Below are 17,755 nucleotides of genomic sequence, written 5' to 3' on the forward strand. Positions count from 1 at the left end.
CTCTGCGCCCCCCGCCTGCCGCGCCCCCCTCTGAAGAAGCTGAGGGGGGGGGGGCGATAGGAACGGGCGGCCGCACAAAGGAGGCGAGGTCAGAGCGCCGACGCTTCCGGCCCGTGTGATGAGCAAGACCGGCCCGCGGCTTCGGGGCCCCACCCGGGACGGCGCAGGGAGGACCAAACAGGCCCGTTACCTCGGCTCCTCCAGCTGCCAGCCACGCTCCTTCCGCCACGCAACGAGGCCGGCCGCTCACCTACTCGCTCTCGCCGAACGCCCCCCTCCCCCGCCCGGATGCCGCGGCGCTTTGCAGCCGTGACTCGGGCAGCGCTCGGCTCTGCTCGGGATCGCTCGGCACGAGGGTGAGAAAAAGCCGGCTCTCGGTCCTTTTCGAGAGCAGACCCGAGTGCACGAGGCGCACTTCGGACATTTCCGCCATGATAGAACTCCAGACGCCTGGAAAGCCGGAGGTGCACGGAAATACCCGAGCGAGCCTCCCGCCTGTGAAAGGAAAGCAAGGCCTTGCGCCACGCGTGTCTAAGGCTCGCACCTAGTGTTGCTTATTTTATTTTCTCTCTCCCCCCCCCCAGCATTAATATGATAGTGCTTAGGCACGGTTTCTTGACAAATGACATCTGTGTAACGACGTAACGACCGGCAAAGGATTGCGTGAGAACAATTTTAAATCACTGCTCCTCCTGTCTTGTTTCAAGCCCCCGTTTTAAATAAGGAGAGAAAGGCGGGATATAGAGATTCCTCAGAACACTTTTTAAAAATAAACCTTCCATTATATGTGCTGTACAAATCGACGTTCCGTGCCTTCTAAATAAGGCTTGCCTTAAACAAGCCCTATTTTATTCAGAGGGGCTTATTATCCGGAAAGGGTCTTTAGAAATGTAGCTACAATCATTTAACCTCTCTGCAAATTTATGTTGGCAACATACCAGGGTAAAAATGCTACAATGGCCTTTAAGAGGACTACTCTGAAGTAAGTGGGATGTGTGAAGCAAGTTGCTCAAACAGGCTTATTCCGGAAACCACTGAAAATAATTTCAGTGCAGCAGATTATATTTAAAAAGTATTGCCCTTTTAGAAGCAATATGTTGCAGCTAATTAATTTAACTTGTGTATGTATTTTAAGTGTTCTTTTAAAACTTTTAAAGTTCTTTAAATGATGTATATTTGGGAGGAAGGGTAATTTTAATGGCTTTATAATGTCATTTTATCATGAATTATTAGCCACCTTGGTGGCCCTTATAAGGGCACAGAGGCAGGATATGTATTTTGTAAATAAATAAATAGAATTGGAATTACTGACTGAGCTGCAGGATGTCAATACAAAAGCATGAAACCGAAAAAGTAATTTGGGCCCCGGTCACACGGGAGGATTTGCCCCGCGAAACGGATGGGTTGGCGCATCAAATGGGCGCGATCATACTGCAACATTTAGGAAGCGTCACGCATCCGTCCCCAATCCGTCCCTTCGGCCCGAAAACACACATTGAAAAGGTACTGGCAACAGAGCACTACCTTTCGGATGACGCGCAGCAACTCCAGGTGTCTGATTGGGGAAGCGCTGGTAGCCCGTCGCAGCCAGCGCCATTCCCCGTTCCACACATGCGCACAAACATGCAACGTCCATTTTGCCGAGCTACATCTGATCGCCTGCCAAAGACTGGAGCACGGAGCCATGGGGGCACGTCGGATCACACTACCGTGGTTCATTTTGCTCTGGCTCAAATTTGTCTCCCTTCAGCGACGCAGTATCCCGTGTGACCGGGACCTTGGATACCCTTTTGCCTTGCATTTTACTCTAGACAGATGCTTTCAGCCTCAACAAAGGTAGTATGACACAGCAGATAACACTGGTTCAGTATAGATGTTATATGCTTTAATTTTCTTTTGAAGTCACTGAAAGAGACGTCCTTTTTGGTGGCAGCCCAACAATTATGGAACAATCTCCCCAGGGAGGTGCACCCAGCCTCCTCTTTATTGATCTTAAGGAGGCAGTTAGATAGGTTTTTTTAGGATGGCATTTGACTTATTTAGTTTTAATTATTGGCAGTCCTAATTGGAGTTTTTAAAATTGTTGACTTTTTAAATTGGGTTTTTCAATAATGTTTTATTTATACTGTAAACCGTGTTGTGTTCTATAAGAGATAGAGGCACCTAATTAATGTTTTGAATACATAAAAATAAATTAACTTAGGGTCTTACAATCAACTTATACTTAGCACGTCAAAAAGATGTTGATTGACTGAAAACACATTGGTGTAATGGCCCAGGAAGCAGAAGTCTCTATTCAGCTTAATCTCCTACTGACATTCAGTCTTGAGTAGGTTGACAGCACCTATTCAGAAGACTTGTTCATCTGAAATGACTCACTGCTTGGCTTGCAAATGTAGCTTCCCTTCTAGCAGCCCTGGAGAATTCATAGTCGTTGAGTTCTTTACTGAATTCTGAAAGTGCTTTGTGGTGTTCTCCGGAGAACTGGAACCAGAGACCAATCCTTGAAATATTGTCATAGCAAAAAGCAAGTGTGGGCTTTCAAGCAACTGACCAAAAAATTGTGACATTGCATTGCGCAGTGATGCTGAGTTAGAGTGAGCTAGCTCACAGTTTTTTAGCCTCTGGCTCACACATTTTTGTCTTAGCTCAGGAAGGATGGCTCCAGAGCAAACTAATTTATGCAGTAGCCAAATTGCTTGCTCACAACTTTAATGCCAGCAGCTCACAAAGTAGAATATTTGCTCACAAGACTCCACAGCTTAGAGGGAGCACTGACTGCCAGCCCCACTTACTCAGAAACTGAGGTCAATGGACTCACTCTCTAGTAAGTGTGTTTAGATCTGAGAATGTAAGAACAACTACATGCCTCCAGGAAATGCATAAACGGAGAATGAGCCTTCTCTTGCTTTTACCTTTTATTAGTTGGTGTTGAGCTGGTGTTCAGAGGCACTGCCTCTGAACATAGGGGACTCATCATTTATTGATCTATTTGATGCTTTAACAGGATTTTATTATTTAATGTATTTTCATCCAGTCCTTGTTTCCAAGAGCTAAGGCATACTTTGGTAACCTGCCCATTTTATCTTCACAACAGCCCTGTAAGGTGGGTTATGCTGAGACTGAATGGCCCAAGATCACTCAATAAGTTTTATGGCATGCAGGGATTTGAACTGGAGTCTCCCCAGACCACACTGGCTCAAGTCTCCAAAGCAGCTCATGAGAAAAATGTGTCATATACAACACACATAATAAATTTAAACACCTAACAACTATTGTTTACAGCTCCCCAAACATGTCTGATCTCCTAATGCCATCTGAGCTAATGAACCATCATTACATCTTCTGGTAAAATGCAACCTAAGTCCATTTTATGCCACTCACTTGTTGTCTCTACTGTCCCTTGCTTTTCTGTAATTAGCACCAATGCAGCAGAGCTCCTTATTCTCAAGGACTACTTCTGCAGTTTGTGAATCCACTCCTAAGCAAACAATACAAAAATTCTGACCATGTGGGTGCTAGGTACCATGTCGCAATATAAAGAAAAAATCCATTATTTATGGAAGCTGTTGGCATCCTTTGTTCAAATGTATTTTTGTTTCCAAGCCCAAGTCTCTTTCACATCACCATCCAGGTATTCCAAGGTTTTTCTCATTCTCAGCTCTACACCCTTAGAGACCTTGGGATTAAGGCTGCTTATGTGATTTTTTGCAGAGGTAGATCCAGGAACTTCAGGAACAGACTAGAAAGAGGAATTGCTGAGTTGCAAGTTATTACAACACTCAGAACAATGGAATCCTCAGGATTTAACAGGGATATCGGTTTATTATCTCACTACATATGCTAACCTCATTTAGCCCTTACATCCCCCCAAAAGGGCCAGACAGCCTCCTTATTTTATTTCTTATCTGGAATAATAGATCAGTAGATTGTAATGTAACGTAATGAGTAGTAGAATGTAATATAATTTGCAATGGTAGACTGGAATGTATTTCTTAGGTCCGGGGACAGGGGAGATAACTCTACACAGCCAGGGAGATAACTCTACACAGCCAATCGCCCCACTTCAAAGAAGAAGAAGATGATGCTGTAAAATCATCTCCATGCTTGAGAGGAGACGGATGGAGTATAATGGCAGAGTCTCAGTTAATTACTCTCAGCATTCCACACAATTAAGGATACATCTGCCCAAATCTCCAACTCTGACATATTTATTTCCTTCACTATGTTTTCCCATGAAATTAAACCCAAACAAATGGTAACCATATAAATCTGTTTGGTCCTTGAATCTGTGAAACATCTTCATTATGCTGTGTGCTAATTTACTGCTCACTCACTACCTATATGTATGGACTAGTAATTTCCATTTGATTGTAGCTGAAGAAGTATGCATGCACATAAAAGCCTTCACCTTGAATAAAACTTTTTTTGGTTAGAAAGGTGCCACTGGACAAAGTTTGTTCTGTTGCAGAAGTAGTAATGGATGAGAACTGCCACTTTTAGCTTGCCTGATCACTTCCTCAGCCTGGACAAACATTTCCAATATTCCTCCCTATCCCCAACACCTTTCACTGGTGCTCTTGGTAGTTAAAGTTCCCTGTTAAGGGAGGAAAAAGTGGTGGTAGAGCTTGTTAAGACTGTTTCACAATCTGTGACTCCACAACAAGTAGCTCTACTGGTTGTTCTGAAAACAGGACAGTACTTACATCATACCTAATACTAGCCCAGTAAAACAGGTTTCAAATGTAGTGCTTGGTTGCCTCGAGTGATGATTCCTCATCTCACACAAAATTGGGGACAGGGCAATTAACACTTGCAAAAATGTCTCAGCTAAAAATGAACACGGTTAATCCTTAGATGAAAAATACTTCTTGGAAGTTGCTTACAACTGGGGTATAAAACCAACTGTGAGTTCGAGGACCCTAGTAGCTAAGAGGTCCTGGTTCAAACTTCATCTCAGCTGTGATTTAATAGGTAGCTATATAGCCAAGCCATACTTTCTGTCTTTCAGCCTAAAACTCCCATCTCTACACTAGCTTCCCTTTACAAGGGTGATGTAAAGATTGCAACAGGCTAATGTACTTCTGAAGCACTCAGAACTGTGTAACACGCTATATAAATGCTAAGCAATTACAGCACAAGGAATCAAGCACTAAATCTTCATAACATTCAAACCAGTACAGACACTTTTAAGTTCAAGTCTCCAAAGATCACGAAACTCCAAAGATCACCTGAAGTGTTTTTATGGATCACACACACACAAAATCCCTTTTTACGCTTTTAGCTTTGAAATAATATTGCCATTTTTTTTGTAATTCAGTGAGAGAACTTCCTTTGTAAACGCGTGGACCATTTCTGGCTATTTACTAAACGCGTTAAAACATTAACGGAAATGCTCCTTGCACTGAAAGAACTGTCTTTATTCCACATTATCCTAATCAGAGCCTCAGAACATCAGAGGAATCCTCTCGGGGAGAATGTAGCGAGCGCTGCAGAAGATAACGGGACTCACAGGACCTTTGCTCCGCAAAAGAGAGACCAGCGCAAGGAACTCGTGCCAAGGCCCTTCGGGCTTTCCCATTGATCCAAAGGTACTGGATCAAAGAAGCCGCAACAAAACTCTCTCCCCGCCTTTCCGTTTTCAGTAACTGGTGGAGCTCCTTAGTTACATCTCCGTGGAACAGGGCCAGTTGAATGGCCGGGAGGGAGGGTGGGATGCCCTTACCTGGAGTCTTGCCTCCCGCCTCGGTCATGGCGCCAGGCTCCATCGTCTCCAGGGGCTGCAGCCCATCCAAGCACAAAGGAACCGCCTCTAGGAACCCATTCAGAGCAGCTTTGTTGCAACATGAGCAATATAATGTGACACACCCGGATGTAGAGAGAAGCTACAGAGATGGGAGACTTTAGTGGTTTAACCCAAGATCGCCGGAGGAGTTTAGGAGCGGACAGGAAGTGAGGGAGCGGGAAAGGAATACCTATACACGTTCCTTTGCGTTTCCATTCCGTTTGGAACCGTTACACACCTGACGAAGCAATAGGAGCAATTCCAGATTTAATTTGCGGGCCGACGAATGAGTGCAGTGTACAGATAGAGAGCGCCATGGATAATTGAGCTTTTCCATAGCCCATTTTCATAGAAATCTCAAAAAAAAAAATTCTCTCTCAGTCTCATTTAAGCGACGTTCCGATGCAAACAGAGAGTGGGGACTGCGCGCTACTCTAACTTTTCCCCCCGTCGCCATGGGAACATAGGTTTCAAAGAACCGGAAGTGGAGCTGTGATAACGGTTGCTGGGTCTAGAAAGGAAGTGACGTTAACCCCCCCGGAAGGAAAAATAGTGTTGTGAGTCTGTACGTATCCGGAAGTCACCGTGGCCTAGTTGGCTTTAGAGGCTCTTACAACTTTGAAGAGCGAGAGGAGGATTGCCAAACGATGGCTCCGGTGTCGCGGTCGAGGAGCCCAGCGGCGTCTCCCTCCTCTCGGCGGGGACGGGCCGCTGCCTCGGCCAGCCCTTCCCCGCCAAGGTCTAGCCGGAGTAGCAGGAGGTCCCGCTCTAGGTCTCGGTCCCGCGAGCGCAATGGCTTCAGGCAGCGTCTTGGTCCTCCACACCACTTTAGCCACCGACATGGGCCGGAGCATTATGGCAAGGAGCAGGAGGAATCGCTGCGACAGAGGCGAGTGAGAAGTCCCGTTTTCCCAGTGCTCCCAGGGGCAGCTTATTCTCAGTTGGGGGGAGGGCCAAGCCAAGAAAGAGGGTAGGGTCAGAGGCCATAGATTCAAACTGAGAGTTCAAAAATAAGTTATATAGGAACCTTTAATACTTGCATTAACAAATGCATTGCATCTAGAGAGAACATTTTCAAACGTAAGTTTACCAAGCTCATTATTCTGAGCAAATATTTTCGTTTCTAGAATAGACAGTATGAAAAGAAGACTCTACTATTGCTGGACTGTTAGTCCTAAATAAAGTCCTAAAATATTCTGTTTCAGAGCCATTAGGCACTGAAAGAAAGACACACTACTGAAAAGGCCTGCCTCCCACTTCATTCCTTTAGTGGGATCTATATGTGCACGTCACACACCCTAAATCCTGGCAACAACCTTGTGAGGTAGGTTAGTTCTGGCTAAGAGTGATTGGGCTCTTGACCCAATCTTAATGTTTGAACTGGGAGATGAGGGACCTAATAATCAGGCATTGGTCAGTTGCACCTGCTGCCATGCTGGCTCTTGCACGGCCTTTATTAGCAGGGCAGCTCTAGATACCTAGAAGAAGCTTGGGATGGTCTTTGTTTTATACTACACTGAACATTAAATGCTTCTGCTCTCAGTACTCTTTGGCCCCTGCCACACGGACAGGAAACTGCAGAGGAGAAGTGTGGCTGTTTGCCCCGGGGCAAACTAACATGCAGTAAAGCGATCAGACCTACTGTGGAGGTTCTGTGGAGGTACTGTGGAGGTTCCATGGCAAGGGAGAGGTGCCGATCACAACACACGCCTGCGCGCAATGAAGAAGCGCGCGGCGCGGCGAACTGGTTTTCTTTTTTTGTGTACACTACGAATGCGCATGCTCCGTTGGGTGCGTGTGCGCATCCACGGAGACGTGGGGGAAAAAAACCCTTTTCCGCAAGGGGACATGGGCGGGCGCCGGATACCACCGGAAACGCGATCAGACGCCCGCCCTTGCCCCGCAGTTTCTGGAAACTAGTACCTCCAAGGTACTAGTTTTTTGCTGCGCTTTTTCGGCAGGAAGCCTCAGTTGTGCCACGGAAGCACTACGCTTCCCAGATGTGCTGGTGAGATCGCGACCGGAAACTCCGCTTGTCTTCCGTATCTCTTGCGTGGCTAATGTTGCGTGTGACCGCAGCCTTTGCTGGGCTTTGCCATTACTCTGGGCCTCAGAGTAGATACTCAGCCTACAGGCTGATGGCTTCCAACTTTCCCCTGCACACACACCTTTCATCCAGCCCCCAGATGTAATTTTTGAAGCTATCAGAATCTCTCCACTCTGTCTAGCTCTGGAGGGAGTTCCCTTCCCATCAGTGAGACCAGAAGGAAAGCAGGCATACACCAGGCACCCTTCCAGTATGCCTGGACAGAGATCTTGCTGAAATATTTTAATTTTTATTGTATTTTGCCCAGCATTCCAACAACAAAATTATTCCCAAAGTAGCAGAACAAGCAATTAAATAAATCCTTACTCATTCTTTTCACATTCCTTGATCGACAGCTTGGCAACAGGTAAACTTTTTCTGCCTGTGTACTTATATACTTTTATGCACCTCCTATCTCCAAAAGCTTATGGCCTCATACGTGATCCACTGTCTCTTCCCTTCTGCATTTTTATCACTTTATCAATCCTGTGAGGATAGGTTTGACTGAGACAATGACTGGCCCAAGTTCACCCAGTGAGCTTCATGGCTGAGGTTTTAAACTTAGGTTCTAGACTGATGCTCTAACTACTACACTATGCTGAACCAATGTTAGGAAAAGCTTCCTCTGCTTCTTTCTTTGGGTCACGCTTCTCTTAAAGCACAAAAATGATCTTCAAAAGCCCCTTGTTTGTAAAACTGAATGTCTTTCATATTAAACTTAACGTGTTTCTTTCATTTGGGCAGGGGGAGAGCCCTCAAAGCCAGCTGCTGGATACAGTCCTTTTTATAATGCCAGATTATCATTCAAGACTCTGTGCTTTATGTTTGTGAACATTATATAGTATTATTTTCTGTGACCAGTAAATGAGAGATTTTCTGCAGTATCAGATTTCCTCTTCTCCTTATAACTGTGAATGGTGTTATGCTTGCTTAGCCTGAAAATGAAGTAACAGTAAAGTGGCAACCTATACCCCAGGCAATTTAAAGACATAAAAACACTTGGGCTGACACTGGCCTCCTCTCCCCAGTACACCAAAACCATCAATATTCCAGCCTCTCTCCAAGGTTTCCTTATCCTTGTGCTACCTTCATAGGCAGAAGGTTATTTCTTGGGTTCTAAGAGCTGCAGGTCTAGGCTGTGTTGTACAAGATGACTTCAGCTATTGTGCTCATGCTCAGATTGGCTTTGATCTTGAGCTGCTGTTCTATATGCATTTACTTGCTGGTAAATTGTGTTGTATTCAGCAGGACTTGTGTCTGAATAGACATAAGGTAGGATTGGGTTAATAGTGATTGTAGTGGGACGAAGCTGCCCTAAGTGTGGTGCCAGAGGCTTAACTGATGGTTGCTTGGGTTCAGATCTGCTGTAGGACAGCTGAAAGGAAATTAAAACAGAAAGAAAAAACATTCTATCAATAAATAGACATAGAACTCCAGTGGGAAACATGCATCTTATATTTAGCTTTGTAGCATAGATATTTTAAAGCATTATTGCATGCCTGTGATTTGTAAGCCTATGTTGTGTTCTTATATACATAATACAGTGTTCTGGGTTTTAACAGAGATGTATCTTTTACAGGAGGTTAAATGAGAGAGAGAGAATAGGTGAACTTGGAGCACCTGAAGTTTGGGGATTGTCACCAAAGGTTCCAGACCCAGAGTAAGTACTGTTGATTTTAATCTTGGTTTCCTTTTCTCTTGTATACTTCTTTTCCATAACAATAATGTGAAATACATTTTACATTTTGCTTTTGTTCTCTTACATTTTTAAGTGTAATTCTCCATCTCAAACTAGTCCTGATCCAAAAACATGTTGACAGTTTAGAACCCAGCATACTCATCTATTTATCAGAACACCCACTTAAGTAATTAATTGATATTTGCTATATGATTTTTGCAGCGATTGTGTCTATTATGTTTTATCTGTGCAAATCAAATACTGATTGTGTTCTGTTTTTGAACCTAGTTCTGATGAACATACCCCAGTAGAAGATGAAGATGGAGTATCTAAAAAAAGCAGCTCTTCTGATTCCAGTTCAGAAGGTATTCTCAGTTGATTAAAGATTGTTATAAAACATCAGTAATATTTGTGAGGCACTGAGTAACCTTACCTTCTTAGCACTGTGATTTTACAAATGGAATCACAAAAACAAGTTCCATCATCAGTGCTTGATCCAGGAGAACTCCTGTTGCCTTAACAGTTTTGGATACTTTATTTAGGAATGGCATCTCCCAGCCTTGTACTCCATAGGTTCATTCAGAAGACAGCCAGGGTGTTGTGGTGGTTAGAGTGTTGGGCTGGGGCCTGTGAGACCCAGGTTCAAATCCCTGCTCTGCCATGGAAGCTTCTGGGTAACCATTGGACCAGTCACACCTTCTCAGCTCAACCTAACTCATAGGGTTGTTGTGACGATAAAATGGAGGAGAGGAGAATGATGTGAGCGGCTTTGGGTTTCCATTTTGGATAAAAGTGGGATGTACATGAAGTAAAACAAAATATGAAAAATTCACCTGTTCTCTACTGCCATTTGTGGAAAGCAAGAATCTAGTTTCGTCTTATATGAGTGAGTTTCTGCATCTAGGGCAGTAATAATGGCTTGGCTCCAGCCAACTTTCTCACTCAATCTCATCTGATTACCCTCCTTATTACATCCCCCATCCCTCATGTCTTTTGTCCAAGCAGGCCTCATGATGCACAACATAGCCTTTTGGGAGAATCAAAGGGGGATTCCCCCCCCCCTTTTGCAGCAGCAGAAAACTTGGTTGGCCCCAAACCAATGTCTTGTATGTCACAGTTTCTTTTCCTGAGTCTGGAACTGGCAACCCAAAGAATAACATTATTAGAATGAACTGTTTGACTTAATTATAAAATACTCTTTTCAAATGTCTTTCAGAGGAGAAGAAGAAGAAAAAAAAGAAGAAGAAGAAAAGAAAAGCTCTTTCACGTATGTGTGTGCTAATTGTGTGGAATGTCTGCCTCTAGTATGAGGTTTGCCTCTTGTGTATGGGAATCTTACTTAATTTGCTCTTTGTGATAAGATTTTTTTTCTTTTGGAATGTGTCCATAAAAGGGATCTTATTTTTTTCCTTTGTCTACAATTTACGTGAGCAATAACTGGTCCTATAATTTTTTTTAGTAGTGCTTATTCTTTTTATTTTTATTTACGTTGTTTATAGACTGCCTTTCTCACTGGGCCTCAAGCGGATCACACAGTCGATACAATCAACAGGATGGGACACTCAGTAAACACTGTCCTAGGATTAGGATTGTAGAAATCTGGAACCAACCAGAAATCTAAAAATGGAGCTGAAGTAAAGCATAAGTGTTAACATGACCTATTAAATGATGCAAATTAAATAGCGGGGTCCTACTTAACAGCAAGCTATACATAATAGTATAGGCAACAGTTCCTAAACAATTATCCAAGTATCTTTGTGAACCATTTGGCACAGTGCTACCTGCATAGAAAAACCCTCTTGAATAATTGAGTTTTGCATGGTTCGTGGAAATCCAGGAGAGTGGGAGCCTTCCCGACCTCCTCAGAGAGGCCGTTCCATAAGGTGGAGCCACAGTGGAGAACACCTGTGTATGGGCAGTTGTTGGTTTTGCACATTTGCAGGTTGACACCTGCGGAAGGCCCTGCACAGATGGGTGAAGCTGTCATGGCAGAGCATAGGGGGAGAGGTAGTCCCACAGATATGAGGGACCAAGGCCTTGAAGGCCTTTGTGTGTGACAGTGAATACCTTAAATTGAGCCCAATAACTGATGGGCAGCCAACAGTGAGTGCTGAATGCAAGTAAGTTTCCAAGTTGATTTTAAGGCAGACCACTGTGCAGTGCATTACTGTAGTCTCCATGTGACTGTGGCATGAGTCCTGGTGGCCATATCAGCCTTTTCAAGGAAAGGGACCATCTTATGGGTTAGGTTGAGTTGGAGGAAAGCATTTTTTGCAGCTGCATTAACTTGCTTGACCAACAATAATGTTGGGTTCAGTATAAATAACTTCAGAGCTCTTAACTGAATCAGCAATGGTCACCTGAACTCCCATCAGAAGTGGGGAGCACAATGTTCTTTGAGATCTCTGAACATTATCTCTGTCTTTTCAGAGTTTAGTTTCAGTTTGTTCACTCAGCTACTTAATCACAGCATCCAGGCTTCAGGACCTCTGTTGCATCACTAAGAGATCTGGATAAGGATAGATAAATCATATTCTAACTGTACAATATATGAGTATTGCTCCAATAGACCCTGAGATCTGCTGGAGGTGAACTGCATTGGATAATATCTTATTTTCGTAGCCATTGTCTTGCTCTCGTGCTCACTATAGTGTAGTACTGCAATAGCATAAGTCAAAGATACATGGTGTTGGAAGCTTATAAACACAGCTCCCAAGGGCTGTCTCAGGGGAAATGTGGGGAGGAGGCATATTTATTTTTTTGGTTCTGTTTGTTGCTCCCTCCCCTGACCTAGGTCTTAATTGCTGCTTCTATATTGTTATAAATGTATTTTATTTTTGATTTTTGTTGATTTTATAACATGTTTTATAATACTCTGCTTTTAATTATTAGCCACCTTGGTGGCCCTTATTGGGCCAAAAGTTGGGATATAGATTTTGTAAATAAACTCCTCCCTCCCCTCAAGTAGTGGTCCCTGATCAAATTGGGAGCCCTTGCTCCTGATTTTTATAAAGGCATGAATGCTAGCAGCGTTCACAGATCTCCCAACATCTCATCTGTTTTGAGACCCTGGTTTCATTAAACTTGGACTTTTATTTAAGAGCAAACATGAATAGGATGAAGCTAGTGACCTGTAAAGGGTGATCTATGCTGAAAATGTTTAGCTGCTGTGGCTTTTAAGTGACTCTGGGAACAGGAGTTCCTTGAGACTCATGCAGATTCTCTGGCAGAGATCTATAACTTACAGAATTACAGTTCCTTGGGTGGAAACTTTGGCATTTAAAAAACAGTTTCAGACAGTGTATGCTTTTTTAGTATAGGCATGCATGCTCTTAGTTAACTGCAAACTACAGCATACTGAAGTCTGAGCCTTTTGTGTATGTCCAGACATGTTTGTGAGTTTCTAAGGATAAAATTCACTGATCAGCAGACCAGCATGTGTATAATTGGCATTCACTGGTGAAATTCTCCATTCTGCTTGCCCTGAAATATTTTATGCCTTTTCCCTTCCTTTATTATTTTTTTCTTTTCTGGTTGACATTTCAGATGAGGAAGAAAAAAAGAAAGCCAAGAAGAAGAAAAAGAAGCACAGAAAGTAAGTAAAACCATTTTCTAAAATCTTGTATTACACTCTCTGTCATTTTGGGTCTGTGTCGTGCTCTGTTGCAGCAGAATCAGCAGTAGCTGTTTCTTCATCTGCCCATCAGAAAAGCCAAAATCTCTGTGTCTCAAAGAGATCTGTTTACAAATTCTGCTCTCATCTACCCCTTTTTGTATTGTTTCTTTCCTCCTTTTCCGTTGTACAATGCATACCATTACCAGTTATATCAACATTCTGGTCAAAGTTGTTATAATGAATGGCATGGGAGTATGGAAGGGGACTATAATTAAGGGGCTTAGAAAGATGGGAGTGCTAAGTTTCTATGTTTCTTATAATAATCATCTCACAGGCTTCAGGGTGGATGGTCCAGGTTCTCCTTTTGCTGCATGCTGTGTTCTGTATGCATAAATAACCAGATTTATCCTCTGGTTAGTAACATCTGAGCTGAACAGTACGGCTGTCAGTTCTAGCCCCGTGTTGGTGTGAGCTACCAGCCTTGTCCCTAGCTCGCCATCCACCCAGCGGTTCGAAAGCTTCGGCGAGTAGATAAAATGGGTACCACTCCTTAGAGAGGGTGGGCACACCAACCCCTCCCCCCCTGGTGGGGGCGGTGTTAGCCAGCGACCGGAATGCTCAGCTCGCAAGATTGAAAGCCTAAGAAAAATCGCTTCGACTCCGAGAAGCCTGTAATGGGCCTTTCCAGCCAGGCAGTGGCAGTGTGGCGCTGCAAGACCTGGAGAAGCTGATGTCATCTAGCCCAGTTGAAGTGAATATGCCAACGGAACATGTCTGACCCTGCAGCTGGACAAACCCTCGCCGACTGTGAATGTGTGTGATTTAAATAAGATATATGTTGTCCTCCCTTACCCCCATAAATCAGTTAGTCCCGCGTAAATGAGTAACTGTAAATCGCTCAGAGCCAGCAAGCTCTGCAGGATTGAGCGATTAATAAATTGAAAGATGATTATTATTATAAATCTTAGGGAGTAGTTGACTTCCTATAGAAATCTTGTTGCTTTATTTTCCTGTAGCCTGCTGATTGGCTGTGTTAATCACTTTGCGGAGATAACAGACCAAACCATTTCACTTGTTCTTAGCAACATTTTCACCCCCATTTTGAATTGCAAACTTACCCTATCTCACTTTTCAACAGAAAGAAGTCTAAGAAAAAGAAGTCTAAGAAGAACAGGAAAGACTCCAGTGATTCAAGCAGTGAAGATTCTGATGACGAAGCACTGAAAGGGGATGAGCTCTGGATTGAGAGATCAAGTAAGTAGGTTTGCTCTTCATACCTGGCAAAAAACTATTCCAATTGGTAACCTTCTTTGTGACGGTGTTCTCCACTAAACTGAAGGGTTGTGGACAGCCATGAGCTTTGAAGTGCTCTGTTTGCAAGGCCACAGATATTGTGGAGCAAAATGTACACTTATGCTAAAGAGGGTTTTTTTATACATGCTTTATGGAAAGCAGAAGGCTTTGTGCTAGCTTATTTTTCTCTCTGTGCTGCAGAAAACACAGATGGTGTGGATTTCATAGGACCTGAAGCTCCCATTACTCATGCTTCTCAAGATGACCGACCTTTGAAGTAAGTGCAGTACCTTGTGTGGGTGGCTGAAATCCCAAGATTTCAAAGTATGAATCCAGCTGTGATACATCATGTGCATAGTACTCTTGAGTGTAACGTCATTTTGGCAATCTTAATTTGATGTCATCCCTCATATTATTAATGAAAGATGAGATTGAAAGAATTACAGCTTCCATTGGGCCAGCTGGGTTGTTTGCTTGACTAGACTGTGATTTGATTTGGAGACTTCCCGGCTCATTCTCTTAGCCACTGCATCATCCAAGAATATGGCTCATTTCATGGGTGGACAGCATGGATTGAAGTTATAGTCAACTGGCCAATCAGAGCCTGATCCACGCACTAGCAATTCGAAAGAGCACTGTTCTGCAGCCTTTTGAAAGCTGCTCTGCACTGTGATATTGCAGCTGCTGTTTGTACTGAGAAGACCTGTGCTGGGACTGGAAGACTTGCACCTCTTTTAGAAACACGTGAGGGAGTCTATGGAGTACAAGAGAGAATCCACAGAACAGGTGCAGGGAATGTACAATGGGCTAGTGTTGTCCATCTTGGATGTATACTTGGTCTTGCCAAGGCAAAACAGCTTTAAAACGAAGGAGAAAGTAGGGTGGGAGAAAGGAGCCAAAGGATTTGGACAGTGGTGGGGGAAAGCCTGTTGTCTTTTACTGTGTCCACCTAAGAAGGCAGGGACATGGGGGGAAAGTACAATGTGGCAGCAGAAGATCAGAGATGGGATCCATGGTTTAGGTGTCTCTCACTGATTTGGGGTTCTTTGTATGGCACATTCTGTGTGTGCTGGAACCTTTTCCTTAAAACCATGCATTTCTTTGCAGCCTTTGCTTACATTTGCATTGTGTAAATGGTTCCGGTCTGGACTGCCTGATTGTAAATAGACCCTATGTAGATTTAGCAGGTTGCTTCAGTGCTTTTTGGAAGGAGCTATACTTACATTTGGGATTGCATTCTCTCTGTCTCTTAAAGCTATGGACATGCCTTGCTCCCTGGTGAAGGTGCTGCCATGGCAGAGTATGTAAAAGCTGGGAAACGCATCCCTCGGAGAGGTGAAATTGGCCTAACCAGTGAAGAGATTGCATCATTTGAAAAGTCTGGCTACGTAATGAGTGGCAGCAGGTGGGTGTTCTGATGAGGTCTGTTTTACTGTAGAAAATATCTTTTCCTTGGCTATTACACATTGGGGTGGAGGAGCTTAATAAAAATTGGTGTTGTAGAGAAGAAAGTCCTCCATAGCTAGTTGCACAGCAGGCAAGGTTGAACGTTGGTTGGATTTTGATGAGCGTTGTGTTTCTCCTAAGGCATCGGAGAATGGAAGCCGTGCGTCTCCGTAAAGAGAACCAGATCTACAGTGCGGATGAGAAGAGAGCCCTAGCATCCTTCAACCAGGAGGAGAGGCGGAAGAGAGAGAACAAGATCTTAGCAAGCTTCCGGGAGATGGTATACAGAAAAACGAAGGGTAAAGATGACAAATGAGCTGTTGGCTTCCTCTTGATAGAGAACAAGCTTGCATTGACATTGGTGAAACTCACCTGCTATGGTGATTTGCAAACAATTTGTCCAGTAAAGCTGCCCAAATTTTGGGGTCAATTTCTGTGTGCCAGTTAAACACCTTGACAGATTGGCTTGGATGACCTGTTCATCAGCTTGCAGAGCACTGGAAATCAAAGAATGATGTGGACCTACAGGAAACAAGATGAGGAAGGTGTGTCGCCATGCAAAATTTACCAAAATATTGCCAGGAAGGTGGTGAGATATACTGCCATGGCTGGATATTTTGCTCACTGCTGGAGAAATGACACCTTTCTTAAAATTCGAACAGCACAGTAGCTGAAGCTCATGACAGCAAAACAAAACCAAAAATAAAATAAATGGGCTTCTGAAAGACAAGCTGTCTTGTAGTATATTCTTGGTTAATGCTGGACCTAGTCTGTGACAGACAAGGAATTGAAGTGATATATTTTATTGGACCAGAGACTTAAATAGATTCACTCTAATCCCGTGGGCCCAATAAAACAGCAATGCTCTTAATAGGAGCATCCCCTCTTGAACATTCTTCCCTAGAACAGATGAGGTTGGTTAGCATCTTTTGTTGTGTTCTTATTTTAATAGAGCAGAGTGACTTAATTTTATAGATTCCTGTATATTTGGTTTCCTCACTTTGGAATTGTCATAATCAATATATGTATATATTTAACATACAATACTGGGATCCTGGTCTATAATTTTACGAATTGAGAACTGCTTGAAGAAAGTAGCCATTTTACTGCCTGACATTGTGTAAATAATGTTTTGCTGTGTAGAGGGGTGGCATGGTGGGGTAAACCTAACATTTTTATTTTGGATACTCTGTTTCTTGATGCATAGTCATCTGAATCATGGTTGATGTGGGTGAGTGTCATGATTTCTGGGTAGGGCCACCACTGCTTCTGAAAGTTTCCCATATGACTTACCAAGCTGCTCCTGAAATTCAGGGGAACCTCAGGAGTTCCCCCAACACAAAGGGCGGAGCTGCAGTCTGGTAAGGGGGGGGGGGCTTTGACCGGTGTGTTCCAAATAGCTCCCTCATTGCTAAATTGAGTATTTATTTCTCAAAATATGTATATTTTTAAATAAAGCATTTTCTTGGGTACACCTGGTTATTTTTGTGTTGTGATGTTGCTTAATTTGTGGTATGCCATGCTGAAGCGCTGATCGAGTCTCTGAATTTTTTTAGCATGTTGCCAGTAGAAGAAAAAGGAAGTCACTGTCTCCTTCCAATAACATTGAAGGCAGTAGTTGTCATTTGAAGATTCATTGTTGACCTTGGAATGGGGGATAGTGAGCAGTTCTTAAACAAGGACTGAAAGTCAAGGTATTTCATGTAGAAAAAACTTCATTATTGATAATGTACAAACTCAGTCTGGTTCCTGCTTATTCTGGACTTGATTACTTCTGCCTACGTAGGCTCAAATTGTGAAGTAAACAGGGATTTCTGGCTGCCATGAGGATTCATCCTTCCTGGTTTGGTT

At 43.4% G+C, this 17,755-nt stretch overlaps 2 protein-coding genes across 2 annotated transcripts in view; one reads left to right on the forward strand and one right to left on the reverse strand.

The window, feature by feature from the left end:
* The window catches only part of ZBTB33 (zinc finger and BTB domain containing 33), a 12,207-nt gene extending 6,410 nt beyond the window's left edge, over positions 1–5,797 (reverse strand). The window contains exon 1 of the mRNA XM_015427044.1: positions 5,726–5,797. Within this exon, the coding sequence (XP_015282530.1) occupies positions 5,726–5,768 (43 nt within the window). The 5' untranslated portion in view covers positions 5,769–5,797. The remainder of the gene's footprint in view (positions 1–5,725) is intronic.
* Positions 5,798–6,352: 555 nt separating this feature from the next.
* Positions 6,353–17,371, forward strand: NKAP (NFKB activating protein). Its single transcript, XM_015427060.1, has 8 exons — positions 6,353–6,674; positions 9,451–9,531; positions 9,838–9,914; positions 13,096–13,144; positions 14,304–14,419; positions 14,660–14,735; positions 15,714–15,863; positions 16,046–17,371. The coding sequence occupies exons 1-8, from the start codon at positions 6,433–6,435 to the stop codon at positions 16,218–16,220; spliced, it is 966 nt and encodes a 321-aa protein (XP_015282546.1). The 5' UTR covers positions 6,353–6,432; the 3' UTR covers positions 16,221–17,371.
* The last annotated feature ends 384 nt before the right edge of the window (positions 17,372–17,755 follow it).

The sequence above is a fragment of the Gekko japonicus genome, unplaced genomic scaffold, assembly GCF_001447785.1.
Source record: "Gekko japonicus isolate JY-2015 unplaced genomic scaffold, Gekko_japonicus_V1.1 scaffold425, whole genome shotgun sequence".
In the NCBI taxonomy this organism is placed as follows: domain Eukaryota; kingdom Metazoa; phylum Chordata; class Lepidosauria; order Squamata; family Gekkonidae; genus Gekko; species Gekko japonicus.